Source organism: Emys orbicularis, chromosome 5, assembly GCF_028017835.1.
Source record: "Emys orbicularis isolate rEmyOrb1 chromosome 5, rEmyOrb1.hap1, whole genome shotgun sequence".
Taxonomy (NCBI): Eukaryota; Metazoa; Chordata; order Testudines; family Emydidae; genus Emys; species Emys orbicularis.
The window spans coordinates 36,564,104-36,580,214 of NC_088687.1; the positions used below are offsets into that span (position 1 = coordinate 36,564,104).

At 37.4% G+C, this 16,111-nt stretch overlaps 1 protein-coding gene across 3 annotated transcripts in view; it reads left to right on the forward strand.

Annotated features, from left to right (window-relative positions):
- DNAJB14 (DnaJ heat shock protein family (Hsp40) member B14) overlaps positions 1-16,111 on the forward strand; it is a 30,799-nt gene that overhangs the window by 10,503 nt on the left and 4,185 nt on the right. For 2 of the 3 annotated variants that reach the window (XM_065404816.1, XM_065404818.1), the window contains 5 exons: positions 8,199-8,344; positions 11,156-11,341; positions 11,922-12,016; positions 13,618-13,727; positions 14,696-14,868. In XM_065404816.1, the coding sequence (XP_065260888.1) occupies positions 8,199-8,344; positions 11,156-11,341; positions 11,922-12,016; positions 13,618-13,727; positions 14,696-14,868 (710 nt within the window). Of the gene's footprint in view, positions 1-5,566; positions 5,656-8,198; positions 8,345-11,155; positions 11,342-11,921; positions 12,017-13,617; positions 13,728-14,695; positions 14,869-16,111 lie in introns of those variants that run through there. The other variant, XM_065404817.1, reaches the window with a different exon arrangement.

Here is a 16,111-nt window from a genome sequence, read left to right on the forward strand (position 1 = left end):
TGAGTATCATTTTAAAATTTTCCTTGTAGCTTGAGCAATGCTTGCTTGATTTTTTTTTTTTTTTTTTCACCCTTATGGCAATTTGTGGGGGAGAAATTATCATTGAGACCTGCTATAAGAGTTTTTAAAAGGGCCACATGACCTTTGGACCTTTTTTCCCCAAGGACAGCACTTTGAGGGTTGAAAACAATAGTTGTCCTTTTTGGTTTGTGTAGATTGGATAAAGTCTCTTAGAAAGTAAAAACATTGTTTTTAACATAAAACATAAGTTACTGTTTTGACTGATGGCAGTATCCTGCACATTAGTCAGTATCAACTGTATGCCAGTGTTTAAAATAGGGCTCCCTGTTAAGGATTTGTTTCCTGAAGCTCAGTAACCCCTTTGTTCATACCAACATTGATAAAAGTTGCTTTTTGGTTACACCCAGTCCCGTTGTTCAGGAAATTAGTGTGGAGCATGCATCATGATTAGATTGCCCTAGTGCTGCTGCTTACTAGAGTTTTTCATCATCTTTCTATTTAATGTCATTTTCTTTGACAATACTTGTAACATAAAATGTGAGTGTGCATGAGGATTTTAGAGCACTTTGAAATATCAGCTCTTACCTTGAAAGCAAAGCTTCCAGTTTAAAACTTCCAGAAGGAGCCCCTACAGAATGCAGGCAGCGAGCAACACATACAGTAGAACACCAGAGTTATGAACTGTCCAATCAACCACACACTTCATTTGGAACCGGAAGTACGCGATCAGAAAAATATAGTATAGTACTGTTAAATGTAAACTACTAAAATAATAAAGGGAACATTTACAAAAAAAAATTAGATGAGGTAAGGAAACTTTCTGTTCTTGTTTCATTTAAATTAAGATGGTTAAAAGCAGCATTTTTCTTCTGCATAGTAAAGTTTCAAAGTTGTATCAAGTCAATGTTCAGTTGTAAACTTTTGAAAAAACAACCATAACATTTTATTCAGGGTTACGAACATTTCAGAGTTATGAACAACCTCCATTCCTGAGGTGTTCGTAACTCTGAGGCTTTCTACTGTATGGAGAAAGCTGCCAAAGGCAAGACTTGAACTCACAGTATATGGGTGCTGCCAATGTTCAATGGCCACAGCATGTCGCTTTGAGTCACCCATTAGTAATTCTGACATCATGCTCTGTGCAGGCACTTGAAGCGTGACCTTTAAGAACATAAGGCACAAATCAGAAGGGACCCCAGGGCTGCCAAGTATCATCGCAAGCAACCGCATCATACAATCCCACTCATAAATGTGTCCAGTTCTCCCTTAAAACTAATTAATTTGTTAGTGCCCACAGCTCCTATTGGGAGGGTGTTCCAGAACCTCGTTCCTCTGTTGGTTAGAAGCCTTCTACTTTCCAGCCTGCATTTGTTCATGGCCAGTTTATACCCATTTGTAGTTGTATCAGCATTGTCCTTTAGCTTAAATAGCTGTTTACTCTTCCCCCACCCCGTCGATTTATTTATAGAGAGCAATCATTCATATCCTCTCTTAGCCTTCTTTTTGCTAGTAAACAAATCAAGCTCTTTTACAATCTCCTCTCATAAGATAGGCCCTCTATTCCCCTGATCTTCCTAGGTGGTGCTTCTCTGCATCTGCAACAAATGGGTTTACTGCATTGGTTTCCATCAGTGTTGCGCTAGTGTTGTTGGCAGATACAAATATAAACAAGCACTGAGGTGCTGTTTTTTTTTAATTTCTTCCATATACACAAGGGACGTGGCTCACCAACAAGCTACCATAACACCATAGCTATAAAGCATTGCATGATAGTGCAAACAAGTTGCTCAATGGGGAGAAGTGTAAGATGCAATACCTCGCCGTTGATTGCATAAGTACTGAGCGATATGCTATGAATAGTAAGAAATGTTGAAAGGAAAGCTACTCGTTCAGCACAGAAGTTTGAAAACTCACATACCGAGAAGCACTTCTCTTGTGAGCTGAAATGTATTTGAAAATAAGTTATTTTTTAAAATGTGTAAATCTTTCCTGCTAATAGTGATCATCTTGTTCAAAATGTACATAGTGACAGTAGTATAAGAGCCAAATGCAGGACAGATCAAACCAGCTCCCTCCTGTTTTAATACCATCTCCACCTCAAAACCTCTACTTTACTACAGAAGCAAAGAGTTTGCTTCTTGATCACAGCTGAATTTACAGTAAACAAACATAACAAAGACAGGAAACAGCCATACAGCAGTGGGAGAAGCTCGATTTCCCCACCCCCTACCCTTGTTTTAGTTCGTTTAATACAGACACACACACACCATCCTCCCAATCCCACAAAAACTATAATAGGGTCCTGGACAGAGTTACGACTTTTAGGAACGAGAATTGCTTGAAGGTGGTGTGACCGAGTGCCTGGGAAGGGCCACACTGAGAATGCTACACTCAGGGCAGACTGCAAGAAACAGGGCATACAATACCCCCAAACTGGTGGTTTGTTCTGCAATTAGTCACCAAACCAGTATCAAAGAGCTTCTGCTGCAGCACCACACTGGTTAACAAGAAGCCAAACACAGTCCCCTTTAGGCAATGAAGCCTTTGGCTCCCATCTTGGCAAACTGGTATAATATAGTGAGAAGTTACCGAAAAACCAATTCACCATATAAGAGGTTCTACTAATCCCAAAGGATCGGACATTTACCCCCAGGTCAATATGAGTGTCAAATCTTACCCAAATGTCATGTCAGCCAATCTTTAATAAACTAACTAAAGATTTATTAATAAAAGAAGAGAAGAAAGTTATTGAATTGATAAAAGATTATATACATTACAAATGCTCGCAGGGTCCTTATATCAGATTTGTAGCAGTGATGGATGAGTCTGCTGGCTTGCAAAAGTCTCTCTGGAATCATTCCAAAAGGTTATAATCCAAATGCATCTTATGTAGAGTCCGTTAGTCATTCCTTGCATTTTCCAGGGTATTCCAAGTAACTACTTGGAAGATCTCAGTCCCATGGCTTAAACTTGCCCTGTTTCAAGTTCAGCAGACGAGATGCAGGATCAGACCTGAGGTTTCACTTTTATAGATGAAGAAGGCTGTCAAGTGCTTTGAGCACAGCATATGACTGAGGAGTCGTCTTTGTAGAGCATGTACTGATCCACCACTTTGAAGTTAACATTCAATTCCCTGTGTATACACCGTAATCTAGTTACACTAGAAGACAGCATCCGGTCATTCATTCATAACAGGGATAGATAAGGTGAAGACAATGTAGATATTAGTTTCTGCAGCATCTCACATCTTTGATCTTAAGGTTAACTGAACACATTAGTATAGAGAATGTACGGCAATTAAGACATGAAAATATTTAGCATCTAAAAGCTAATTTGATTACATTGGTAAACTTCTAACAGGATACAGGTACACAGGCAAACACATTTAGCATCTACCCTTGATTTCTGTTACTACAAATGAATGGGTTAGTGATTGCTGGGCTAGTACATCTGTTCGATATTCACATGCAAGTGAATTGTCCTGATCCAATTGTAATGCCTCTTAAGTTGTTATGGGTCATACACAAGTTAGCTGGTTTGTCAGTATCACAGGTGGATACATGCTTTGGCATTCCACTAGAACAGGGGTGGGCAAACTTTTTGGCCTGAAGGCTACATTGGGGTTGCAAATTTGTATGGAGGGCCGGGTAGGGAAGGCTGTGCCTCCCCAAACAGTCTGACCCCTCCCACTTCCTGCCCCCCTCAGAACTCCCAACCCATCCAACCCCCCCTGCTCCTTGTTCCATAACTGCCCCCTCCCGGGACCCCCTGCCCCTAACCGCTCCCGGGACCATACTTCCTATTCAACCCTCCTGCTCCCAGTCCCCTGACTGCTCTGACCCCTATCCACACCCCCGCCCCTTGACAGGTCCCCCGGGACCCCACGCCTATCCAACCCCCCCGTTCCCCGTCCCCTGACTCCTATCCACATCCCAACCCCCTGACAGGGCCCCCCGGGACTCCCGCACTTATCCAACTCCCCCCATCCCTGTCCCCTGACCGCCCCCCAGAACCTCCGCCTCATACAACCGCTCCCTGTCCCCTGACTGCCCCCTGAGACCCCCACCCCTTATCGAACCCCCCAACCCCTTACCATGCAGCTTAGAGCAGCATGTCTGGCAGCCGCGCCACCCGGCTGGAGCCAGACATGCCGCCGCACTGCTCGGCAGGAGCTTGCAACCCCGCCGCCCAGAGCGCTGCCTGCATGGCCGTGTGGCTGCGGGGGAGGGGCCGGGGGCTAGCCTCCTGGGCCGGGCAGGGCGGTCCCGTGGGCCGTAGTTTGCCCACTTCTGCGCTAGAAGCAGCACTGCAGAACACCTGGAATGGTTCTGTGGACTACCAGAGATCCACAGAACACATTTATTCTAAACTGTTTTTATAGATTTTTTTAAAACCCCTTTAATGAGGAATTAGTTGTGAAACATGCTAATCCTTCCTGTTCCTTCAAGTGTGGATATGTAACTGTCTCTGGCAGCCCCAGAAGAGGAGTCTTAAGAAACACAGAAATATTATATTTTACATCTTTTTTTAATAAAGCAATTTAAAATGTGTAAAGTTTTCCAGGTTTTATATTCTTTAAAAATAATATAAAAAGCCTTAGCACAAATAGGTTGCTCAGTACCTACAATTTCCTGCTGTGATTAGAAATGTTGCTACAGTTGAGATGCATTCTTGTGAAGAATTAGTTGAAGTATTGCATCTCTTGCTGTGTCTTGTGTTCTTTTATTCATACAAGAGGAAGGCTTGGAGAAAGAGTCCTTAATCTGAACTGGAACTGTGCCAGTCTCTGAGAGTGATGAGATAATAGCAACAAGAATTTTACCAAACAAGATTAAAATTTACTGTAATTGCAGTTTACTTGAATTTAGAAATGTGTTCAGGCAATTTTTTGGCTTGCTTTCTATTGATCCAAAGCTATACAGCAAAGACTGCAAGTCATGTGGCCTTATTGAAGTCCAGTCCAATCTTTCTTCGTCTGCTTCTGCAAACTCAGCGAAAGGAGAGAGACCATTTTGCAGTCTTAGTGTAGAGGATGATCCAGAACATGGATGAAAGGGTTTAAACAGATAATGTCACAAACTAGTGTCACTGCTTACGTCAAAAAACAAACTGGAAATGGAAGTATGAGCGTTCATCATGGATTAAAACCAAAAAACAAGCAAAGAAATTGGAACATTTATTTAATTAGGTTGTTAGAAATGTGAAGTTTTCAGCAATCATGTTGACTTATAAACCAGTGGCTCTCAACCTTTCCAGACTGCTGTACTCCTTCAGGAGTCTGATTTGTCTTGCATACCCCCAAGTTACACCTCGTTTAAAAACTACTTGCTTACAGAATAAGACATAAAAGTAACAACACGCTGTTACTGAAAGATTGCTTACTTTTTTATTTTTACCATATAATTATAAAATAAATCAACTGGAATATAAATATTGTACTTACATTTCAGTGTATAGTCTATAGAGAAGTATAAACAGTCTGTATGAAATTTTAGGTTTGTACTGCCTTCGCTAATGCTTTTTATGTAACCTGTTGTAAAACTAGGCAAATATCTAGATGAGTTGATGTTCCCCCTGGAAGACCACTGTATACTCTCAGGGGTACACATACCCCTAATTGAGAACCACTATTCTGAACAGTGCAAGCCTAAAAGCTGCAATATTTGGCTTTCAAGAGAAAAGTGACAGAGGAAAACCCTCCTAGGCTTTATGGAAAAGTTCCTGCAGCAGTTATAAATTGGATCAAAGTCCACCTGATTTAAAACTGTCCTGTGAGGGAGTGTCAGCTGTGATATCCTCAAACTCCATCGAAGAACTCCATGAAATCTCTCAGAAAAGCAATCCCACCTTTCACCTCAACACCCTCTTTCTGGGCATGACAGCCAGACTTCTGAGGAACATGAATTGTACAGCTGTTGGTTTTTTACTGATGTGAAGTATTATTTAGATACTGTTAACCTTAACAAGAAAGACTAAGTTACTTAGAGTTAACTTGTGAAACAATTGATGTGCTAGTACAAACATCTTTGGTTTTGGACAAGTGTTTTGCAGTTGGTAATGTACAGTTTTTCATTTCTCTGTTCACCACAACTGGTGTGAATTGAAGCTAAATGTTGTTAAACAATTTAACCTGTGTTTTTTGTCTTAATTCTATGAGAATTTTTTGTAGGCTGTAAAGATTTTTGGGGGTGAGTGATATTCGTTGATGGCATTGGAGTGTTCAAATGTTTTTAATAACTTTGGGCTTGTCTATACTTACCACGCTGGTTCGGCGGCAGGCAATCGAACTTCTGGGTTCGATTTATCGCGTCTTGTCTGGACACGATAAATCGAACCCAGAAGTGCTCGCCGTCAACTCCGGTAATCCTGCTCGGCGCGAGGAGTACGCGGAGTCGACGGGGGAGCCTGCCTGCCGTGTCTGGACCGCGGTAAGTTCGAACTAAGGTACGTCGACTTCAGCTACGTTATTCATGTAGCTGAAGTTGCGTACCTTAGTTCGAATTGGGGGGTTAGTGTAGACCAGGCCTTCAACACTAACAAACACTGTTAATTGGTGGTCATTCATTACCTTGTAGTGTACCAATACATGTTTTTTCAAGTTGTGTTCATAATAAAAGTAGTCCAGATACTGAACACTTTAAAGGAAACAATGAATTTAGAAATTAAGGCAAATGCTCTTGTGGTCATCATGCCTAAGCACGGACTTAGTTACTTAAACACAGGAAAAGTGATCCCTCGAATGAGACACCACTTGATCAATCAGTGATCTCAACAATACCTTGTAAAATGGTCTGGCCTGACTTCTTAGGCTAGCATACTTTTAATTGTAGAATTCCCATTCCTGAATAAAATTTATTCATTTCATGAGCGAGCCAAAGGCCTGATTACCTTTTTACCTATTCAGCTTTGGTGATTGTTAGGGCTGGTCTTCAGATAGTTTTTGGAGCACTATGGCAGTATCACTTTAGAAACTGTCATATTTAAAGCAATACAAACTTCATACAGACCAGTGTGAAGGTGCTTATCTTACTCCCGTACATTTATAGTAGTATGAAACCCCTAAAGGCAAGCCTTTAGTCTGTAATGGTAGTGTTAGCCATCTTGCTGCCTACTAGTCAGGAGGCCCCCTACTTGGGTGTTTTATTATTTAATTTCTGGGCATTAACTTTTCTATTTTTTGCTTGCACCAAATATTTTCTTCCAGTTTTCACCAAATGTCAGCGTACTGTAACATTGGCAAACCCTGCTAGTTTAGTTATACAGGAGAATCCTGCAGTTCCTAAATGCTTTACTTATGTTTTTGAACTCACTACCCCATAATTCAGTTTGGATTTAAAATTAATGTCCTGCTTTTGATCAAACTTTCCTGTTCCCATGGATTTAGGGTGTTCTCTGTCCCCTGTGGGTTCTGTCTCCACCTCATTTCTGGGTGTTTTAAAATGCAGCAAATTATTACATCATTGTCCCGATATTACTGTTCCTGTCGGGATAAAACAGAGTTTTACGTATCAAAGTTGTTAAGGCTTTGTGTAGAGTTAATGCTATGTTAAGCATTCTAGGTCATCAGAATATAGGATTAGTGCTATTTTATTTATTATTTCTTTGAATTTAGCAGTTTATAGAAGTAAAATAGGTTTCTGGGATCCACGTGTATTCCTGTCTATAAATATCTCTCATTTTGTTGCTTAAGTGCATTTCTTCTCTGAAAAGTGATTTTCGGAATGGCATTGTGAGGTGGCATTTGATATTTTCTATCAATGGAAATCCAAATCAAATCTTCTATTTATATATAAAAACATATTTTTCTGACTACCCATCCTGCTAAATCAAATTGGGTTATTTCTGATTCATGGCAGCATTAGCAAAAAAGATTCTCTGGCTCTATGGAAGTTGTACAAGCCAGAACAGAATCCAGTTCCCTCTCTTACAGTTGTATTAGCTTCGTAGCATAAAAAGAATTATTTTGTGTACTCAGAGATTACACTTTTTAAAGTGTACACAGTAAAATAATCTTTGTGCGAGAAGGTGCAATTTTTATAAATTAATGTTCAGAATATCTATAGTTATATAAATATGCTAATTTTGATATCTGCAGTGACTTCTCTGTTTGTAGTTACATTCAACTGCATTATATTTAGATCTTTGCTTGAAATCTTTTCGCTTATTCTTTTCTGCAGCATAAAGACAAGTAAAAATTATTATGAAGTACTTGGAGTGTCAAAAGATGCTGGTGAAGAAGACTTGAAGAAGGCTTACCGAAAGCTTGCTTTGAAATTTCATCCAGACAAAAACCATGCACCTGGAGCAACAGATGCTTTTAAAAGTAAAAAAATCTACAATTAAACTTTGTACATGGAGAAAGCCTTTTAGAATATAAGGGGCCCATCTACTGTACAGAACTAGCTGTGTTAAAACATAGTGGTTTAGTACTGATTAATCCTATCTGCATAGAATGGAACAAGCAACAGTTTGTTGTGTAGGTCAAGAAGGGCCCTTAAATAATTACTTTTTCAAAAAATGATTGGTCATATGTATAAATTAAGGGACATCTCAATGTATGCATGTAAATAAGGCAAAATGGTTAATTTAATATGAAGACAATTTATATGATTATGCATACTATGCCATCACAACATTTACATATTTACCATTGCTTTTGGTCCGTGGGGCATTTGTAATAAGAAGGGCTTCATAGCTGAAGAACAGTACTTACTGGTGGTAGCTGTTACAAAACCATGTTTTCAGATATTTCTATCTTGTAGCATCCTAGCTAAAAGAACTCAAAATGAGAAACTGATTTGCATTACTTAGTATATCTATACTGGCAACGAAAGTTTTATAATGTTAATGTATAAGAGAAATTAATTCTATTAATTAATGAAGACAAGTAATTTGTTTTCCAGTGTAAACATTGACATTTGCCATTCTAAGCATCTAGACTGACTATGCAAAATCACATCAAGAAAATTCATGCTTGGTTTAATACCAGTGCAGTTGGATGAGAGATAAATTTGATTGATGCAAACTAATTGTTTTTTAAAACCCTCCAATAGCAAAGGCACAAAGTGCAGTTTTCACTCAGTCACATGATATGCTATGTTACCTTTTTCTTAGTTTTGTGTGTGTAACTCTTTTTTTCAGACAAACAGGTGAGTTCAAAAGGGACCAAATTCCAACTGCCTTTTGACCAATCCCTAGCTCAATTTAATATCCAGACAGCTAGGACTGCCAAGATTTCTCCTGGATCAGGCTAAATTGCTGATGGGAAAGCTTTTGGTGAAAAAACATCCTTTAATATCGCATGCATACTTGAAGGAAAATGTGAACTTTTCAGAAATAATTGTTTTTCTCAAGTGCAATCTAACTATGGTATCTTTTCATTCTTTCATTTTACATGGTCTTTTGTTTGGTGATGGAACAAATCAAAATACTATCAAGTCTCTTATTTCTAGTTTAAACCCTGAATAAAACTTTCTGTGTAGACCTCGCCAAAAGTACTAATTATGACACATTAAGGGTTTAAGATGGGAAATAGATTACTCATAGCAATCAAGTTAATGCTAATAATTGTCTTAATATAGTTAAACATGTTCTTGATAGCTAAACTTTATTTTATATATTATATAATTTGTTTTAAAAGGTCACTGCCAAATTTAAAAAATAGTTTTAAATTTTTTCACCTTGTGACTAATAATACTTTAAAATATTAACTTTGAGATTTCCAGAATCAAACTTTCACTATTTCACTCTTCATTCAGGTTGGACATTTTAAACTAAATTACTCGTTTTCTGGTTCTTCAGCAAATGCACATTACTTCAGTGTATGGGTTGAAAATGGTGCAGGGGAATGTTGGAGTCCCAATTGTTTTAATAGGAGTGTGTATTTTTCTTAACATTTCAGAAGTATCATTTGATCAGTCTCTGGACTACCGCCAGACAACATGTATTTATAATTTACTAATCAAGAGGGTTGTTGTTTTTTTTGTTTTTTTAAGAAAACCTACTTAGTGTAGTGCTTGAGACTAGTAGATCACATGGTATGAAATAAGAATGTAAGACTATTTTCTCAATACAAAAACCAGATGAAGATTAAACTCACTTTTCAAATCTCTTGGAACATATTTTACTAAGTTGTTCAAAAGTCTATTCTTTTTATTTTAAGAACATTGATCAGTCTGTCTTTTTATTTCCTCTAAATTCTGTTTTTTAAAAAAAACAAAACAAAACAAAAAACCTTTTTGAATTGCTATGATCAGTTAGCACTTTGTGATCTTTCATGGCACAACATAAGCAAAAAAAAAAGTTACTTGCAAAAAATGTTTTACACAAGATTTTTTTAAATAGGTTTTCTTCATGTGTATTTGTTACGAGCTGACTGACTTCTCTCTAATTTCTCTCCACTACTGAGGATGTCAAACTCTCACCACTATCTTTACCCTGAGGCAGAGTAACCTTGATAATTGTACTTGAAGTGTGTGTCCTATAGCAGGGTTTCCGTGTAATCTTTGTAGCTTGGTCTGTCATTTAAAAGCAGCACTGCTAGCAGTGTCACATGACAGTTTAAAAAATATGGCCCTAACTGCACCTCAGTAACCAAGATCAAGCGCACACAGGTCAGGTAATTCCAAAAGTTAAGGTTGATTCACTAATATTAACTCTCATATTGCATGCATAGTATTTTCTATTTGTCTTTCTCTTATTGAATGTAAATCTTAATGTATTATTCCTATTAATATAACCCATAAAATATACAGGAGACGCTGCATGGTAGAGCTAATGTTGTTGGATCAAGCCAAACTTTTGCAATTACCTGACTTTTGAGTTCACATTAAAGCTATGTTTTTTAAATTGCAACGAGGGGGAAATATTTCAGCAGATGAAGACATTCCTTTGAAGATATAAACATAACTGTCCAGCCTTCTATAGCTACTTTACCATGATACAGGGCCTTGGAAGGAGTAGGAAACCTAAGATGTTTCTGTACACCCTGTTCCACTGCAGTTGATTTTGTAACGTACAGTATCACCTATGAATGATGCTAATCTTCAGCAAGTTCTTGACTGAAATTACAACTGTAATTACAGAACAGCTCTTACTATTCATTTGTGTGAGCACTCTTTGTTTCCTGTTTCAGAGATTGGAAACGCATATGCTGTGCTGAGCAATCCAGAAAAACGAAAGCAATATGACCTTACAGGCAGTGAAGAGCAAGCATGCAATCACCCTGGCAATGGTAGATTTAATTTCCACAGAGGTTGTGAGGCTGATATTACTCCAGAGGATTTATTCAATATGTTCTTCGGAGGAGCGTTTCCATCAGGTATTTACTCATTAATATTTCATGGGTATTTATCAGAGCTGTACTACAGAGTTCATATGATTTTTAGAATATTTATTCCAAAATATTATTTTCCTAATCTACTGTAAGCAAGTTAAGTATCAGAGGGGTAGCCGTGTTAGTCTGAATCTGTAAAAAGCAACAGAGGGTCCTGTGGCACCTTTAAGACTAACATTGCATCTGATGAAGTGGGCATTCACCCACGAAAGCTTATGCTCCAATACTTCTGTTAGTCTTAAAGGTGCCACAGGACCCTCTGTTGCTGTAAGCAAGTTGTTTTCCTCTGTGTATTGCTACATATTAAAGTTGTTAATTTCCTTTTCTGTTTGCTATGGTGACCTCAGGAGCACATGAAATCATAACTATTGTAGGTTTTCAAAAATAAGACCTAGTTTATTTAATACAACTTTCAAAATATAAGAAGTTTAAATATGAGCTATTTTAAATGTCACACTCTGTATATTAATTCCCCAGTCTGTAGTCATCAAGGCATTTTAGTTTCTCGCTCATCTTGCGTGTTTATAACTGCTGTTTTCTTGACTGTTGATGTTTCTTTTTGTAGGTAGTGTACATTCATTTTCTAATGGTCGAGCTGGCTACAGTCATCCTAATCAACACCGTCATAGTGGACATGAGAGAGAAGAGGAGAGGGGTGATGTATGTTTGAGTGGTTTTGACCTGAATCTACTGCTAGAGAAAGAAGATTGTAGTCATATACCTGCCATGATTGCAGGGGAATCTTTTGCTCTTTAGGAACACCTAAATTTGCAAGTGAAATAGTTTACAGGCCTAGTGTGGGACAGCCTAGCTCCTTTGGTAAACAGACATGAAGATTTGCATAAGGTGCAGTAAACAGAACAAAAGGTCCCAAACTAACATCCTAAATTATTTAAGTTAGTTTCTGGTCACTAAGAGCTTGTCTGTACTTGAAAATTAATTTGGATTAAGCAGGGCAGATTGATTTAAATCACCAAGTGGAAACCCTTGATTTAAATAATCAATTTTAATGAACTTTTCTATCCGTAGTTCAGTTATTTTCTAAAGAAAGTTTGCATTCTCGTTGGTTGATATAACTATTAACATATGTTGATTTAAAACTAAATAGAGTGTTTACACTAGATGTGGTACATCTTTTTGCTACCTAGGAGGGTACACTCTAACTATATGCATTTATTTAAGCAATTATATATCATAACATTTTCAGGTTATTAATTTTACGTTTTAGTATTTTAAAAATAGTGACTGATATATCGCTTATATACTACGTAAATTTTGCTCATGATTTGTGTCAAGCTGAATTAGGATGGTAACTGGAATTTAATTAAACACCACAAAACAACTACAGAATTTATTATTATTAAAACAACACTAAATGTTTTGGATATATAAACGTCTTTTATCAAAACATGTTGCACATTTACAATTAAATTATAATAAGTTTAGGCCTTAACATATTAAATTGTATTAAATTGAGATTTCATTTTTAAACAGGTTTATTTTTAAAAAGGAACTTCTTATAATTTAAATAACAAAATTAAAAAAATCCAATTTAAGAAGTCCTATTTTTTCCCACCTTGATATTAAGGTAGGAAGTTAATTTAAAACACAATAGCTACTCCTGAGAATAACTTCATATGTGGACGCTCTTGTTCTGGAGTAAGTGTGCCTTATTCCCATTTATCTTAATTTAATCCACTTTTAAAGTAGATTAAGAGCATTCACACATGCAGTTACTTAAGAATAGCTGTTCTGCACTAACTTCAGACAAGCCCTAAGTGTGGCCTGCTGTGTACCTGCATTTAGCTACTTATTTGACATCTACGTAAACCTGGACCAGTCTATTGTCAGTGAAAAGACTCATTGACTTCGATGGGCGTTGAATTACATCTCTGGAGTTTTAAATGCATCTCTTCAGTGTTGTATGATGCAATATGTATTGCATTCCTGTTAACTAATTAATGCCATTTATACTTAGATTGTAAGCTGTTTGGGACAGGGAAAGCTTTTTCCTTGTGTGTGCGCAGTGTCTAGCACAATGGGGTTCTAATTTTTGTTTGGAGTCTCTGGGCACTATTACAGTACAAATAATAATTTTTAGTGGCTTTGGGGTAGGGATATCTGACAGTGCCTAAATTTAGTAGTTGTCTACAAAGTAGTTGGTCTTTTGGATTTTTAGATTATTAAACCCTGCCAAATTTGCGTACTATCTTGATCCTGATTTTATGAAATGCCCAAATCTTATCTCTTCTGTTCCATAGGGAGGCTTCTCGATGTTCATCCAGCTGATGCCTATTATTGTATTGATCCTTGTCTCTTTGTTGAGCCAGTTGATGGTTTCTAATCCTCCTTATGCCTTATACCCAAGATCGTAAGTAACACTGATTAAATTTGTTAAAAAAAAATACTTCTCCATTTTTAAAATGCCCTTTTTATTTCTTTGCATGTCTTTTTAACATCTGCATTGCGGTGTCATCTTCTACTTGCACCAAGTGAGGAAGCTGACAAAAACAACCTCCTGACCTGTGTTGTTAAGGTCTGAATTATAATGAAACTGGAGAAATTCTCTATTTTCCCCTTTCCCCCAGAGTAGACTTTGTTACAATATTTTATCCCTGCCTGTCCGGAAGGGAGTACAGGTATTGAAACTCCTATCTATTTAAGATGGAGGGGTATCTAAAACTCCTCCATTTTTTTCTTGAAAGAAATAACTCCCTTGACAAATCATCCACGAGGTAAATAGTGAATAGATTTAGCGTACTTGCGATCACTGCTTGAAGGGTTCTCACTCTCTTGCAGAACTGCTGAACTTCACAGAAGGAAGGCTCCTTCTCCTGCAGAGTTTGAGCTCCACAGGAGAGAGATGTTCTTCCCTTTTGAGACTAAGCTCCTGTGATATAAGCACCACTCCTCCAGAGCATGCACAAACCATGAGTTTTTAATCCACAGTATGCCATCATGCAGGTAGATTTGTCAAGGGCTGCAGTAAAACATTTTAGAGTGAGATGCTGCTGGTTTTGATGGCTGCAGGGTGGGGACCAAATTTTTTATTTTGCCAGGTTCCAGTGTTGTTGTTATACACCTTATTTATAAGATTTTAAAACAAAGATGACTTACTAAAATGACTTTTGGAGATGGAGAGAGGTAAAAGGCAGAAGTTCTATTTTCATATGAATGTAAACATTTTCTTCTGTTAAACATGACGTTCACACTGCTTTTCATTACAACTCTGACTTATCTGTACTCAGTGAAACCTTATTGCTGCTCTTCACTAATGGCAACATTTGAAACATACACATTGTGTATATAAAAAGAATAACAAGCACATGTCTCTTACAGTGGTACAGGGCAGACCATCAAAATGAAAACAGAAAACCTGGGTGTCATTTATTATGTCAACAAGGATTTCAGAAATGAATACAAAGGAGTGTCATTACAGAAGGTGGAAAAGAGTGTGGAAGAGGACTACGTGTCTAACATTCGAAATAACTGTTGGAAGGAGAGGCAGCAAAGTAAGTTTACCCAATGAGTAATGTTTGGCACTTCTCAAAAACATGTATTACCATGAAAAGCTTATTTCTGCATTAGAATAGAATGAAGTGATTATTTTTACTAAAAAGCATTTACATGTGATTTGTATGAAAGAACCAATACAAAGGCCAGTCTTTCACGTTTGTTGCATTTTAAAAATACACCAAGTAGTCTGTGTTAATTCCCAAGGTTTTCACTTGATGACTGAAGGAAACAACTGCCACCTACAAAACGATAGATTCTTTGTTCTGTTACCTGTGATAGTTTCTTAAAAAGTGAACTACTGTAATTTTTTTGGCATTGAATGACAGACTTACTAATTTGACTACATTAGTAATGGAAAATCAATATTCTTCATTACCTCTACCCTGAAAAAGCTCACAGAGCAGTTCTTAATCTGTTTTATGTCATCCCTGCTATGGCAGAATCACTTTTATTCCCACACATCCACTTCCTTATTAGCCATGTAGCTTAGCGTTTGTTCCTCAATCCAAAATGTACCTCCATACCTGGGGGCAAGAATGCTTTTTTTTTCCTTTTCATTTTTTTTTAATGAACACCCAATGAAGGAAAGAAGAAGGAAAACTTACTCTGACCTGAGGTCTGGAACTTTCTGTATTTAGTCCTGGACCAGACTAAAAATGGCACATTGAAATTTCAATATCATATACATCTTTGGGGCCCAAAATAAATGTTTCACATTCTATCATTTTATCTCCCTCCCCAAGAACTAGCAACTTGTGCAATACCAGATCTTAAAAATGAGGTTGTTTAGACTATTAATTTTTTTTCTTACCACTTTAATTCAGATATAATTTAACCAGCTACTTTTTAAAAGGGATAGGGCTCAAATCCAATCCTTTAATACATGTGAGTGATATAAAACATTGTCAGATTCTGAAAGTAGGGCTGAAAAAAATCACTTCAAAACTGAAGTGAGAAAGCAAAATGACCTGTTTTTTTAACATCCAATATCTCACAACCTACTGGAGCTAGATATTCTTTGGACCAGTACAAAGTTTACAAGACCATAAAGTCTTCCACTCACTGGTCATGGACCAATCAACAGACATAAACAAAAATTAGATCCCTATTTTTTGTCCCTCCAACATAAATTAACAACCTTTAGAGTAAAACTTAGAGCTCATCCTCATTAATACTAGAGTTGGACAAAATAATTTTTTCCCATGGAAGATTTTGAACAAACATTTTTCATTTGCGCTT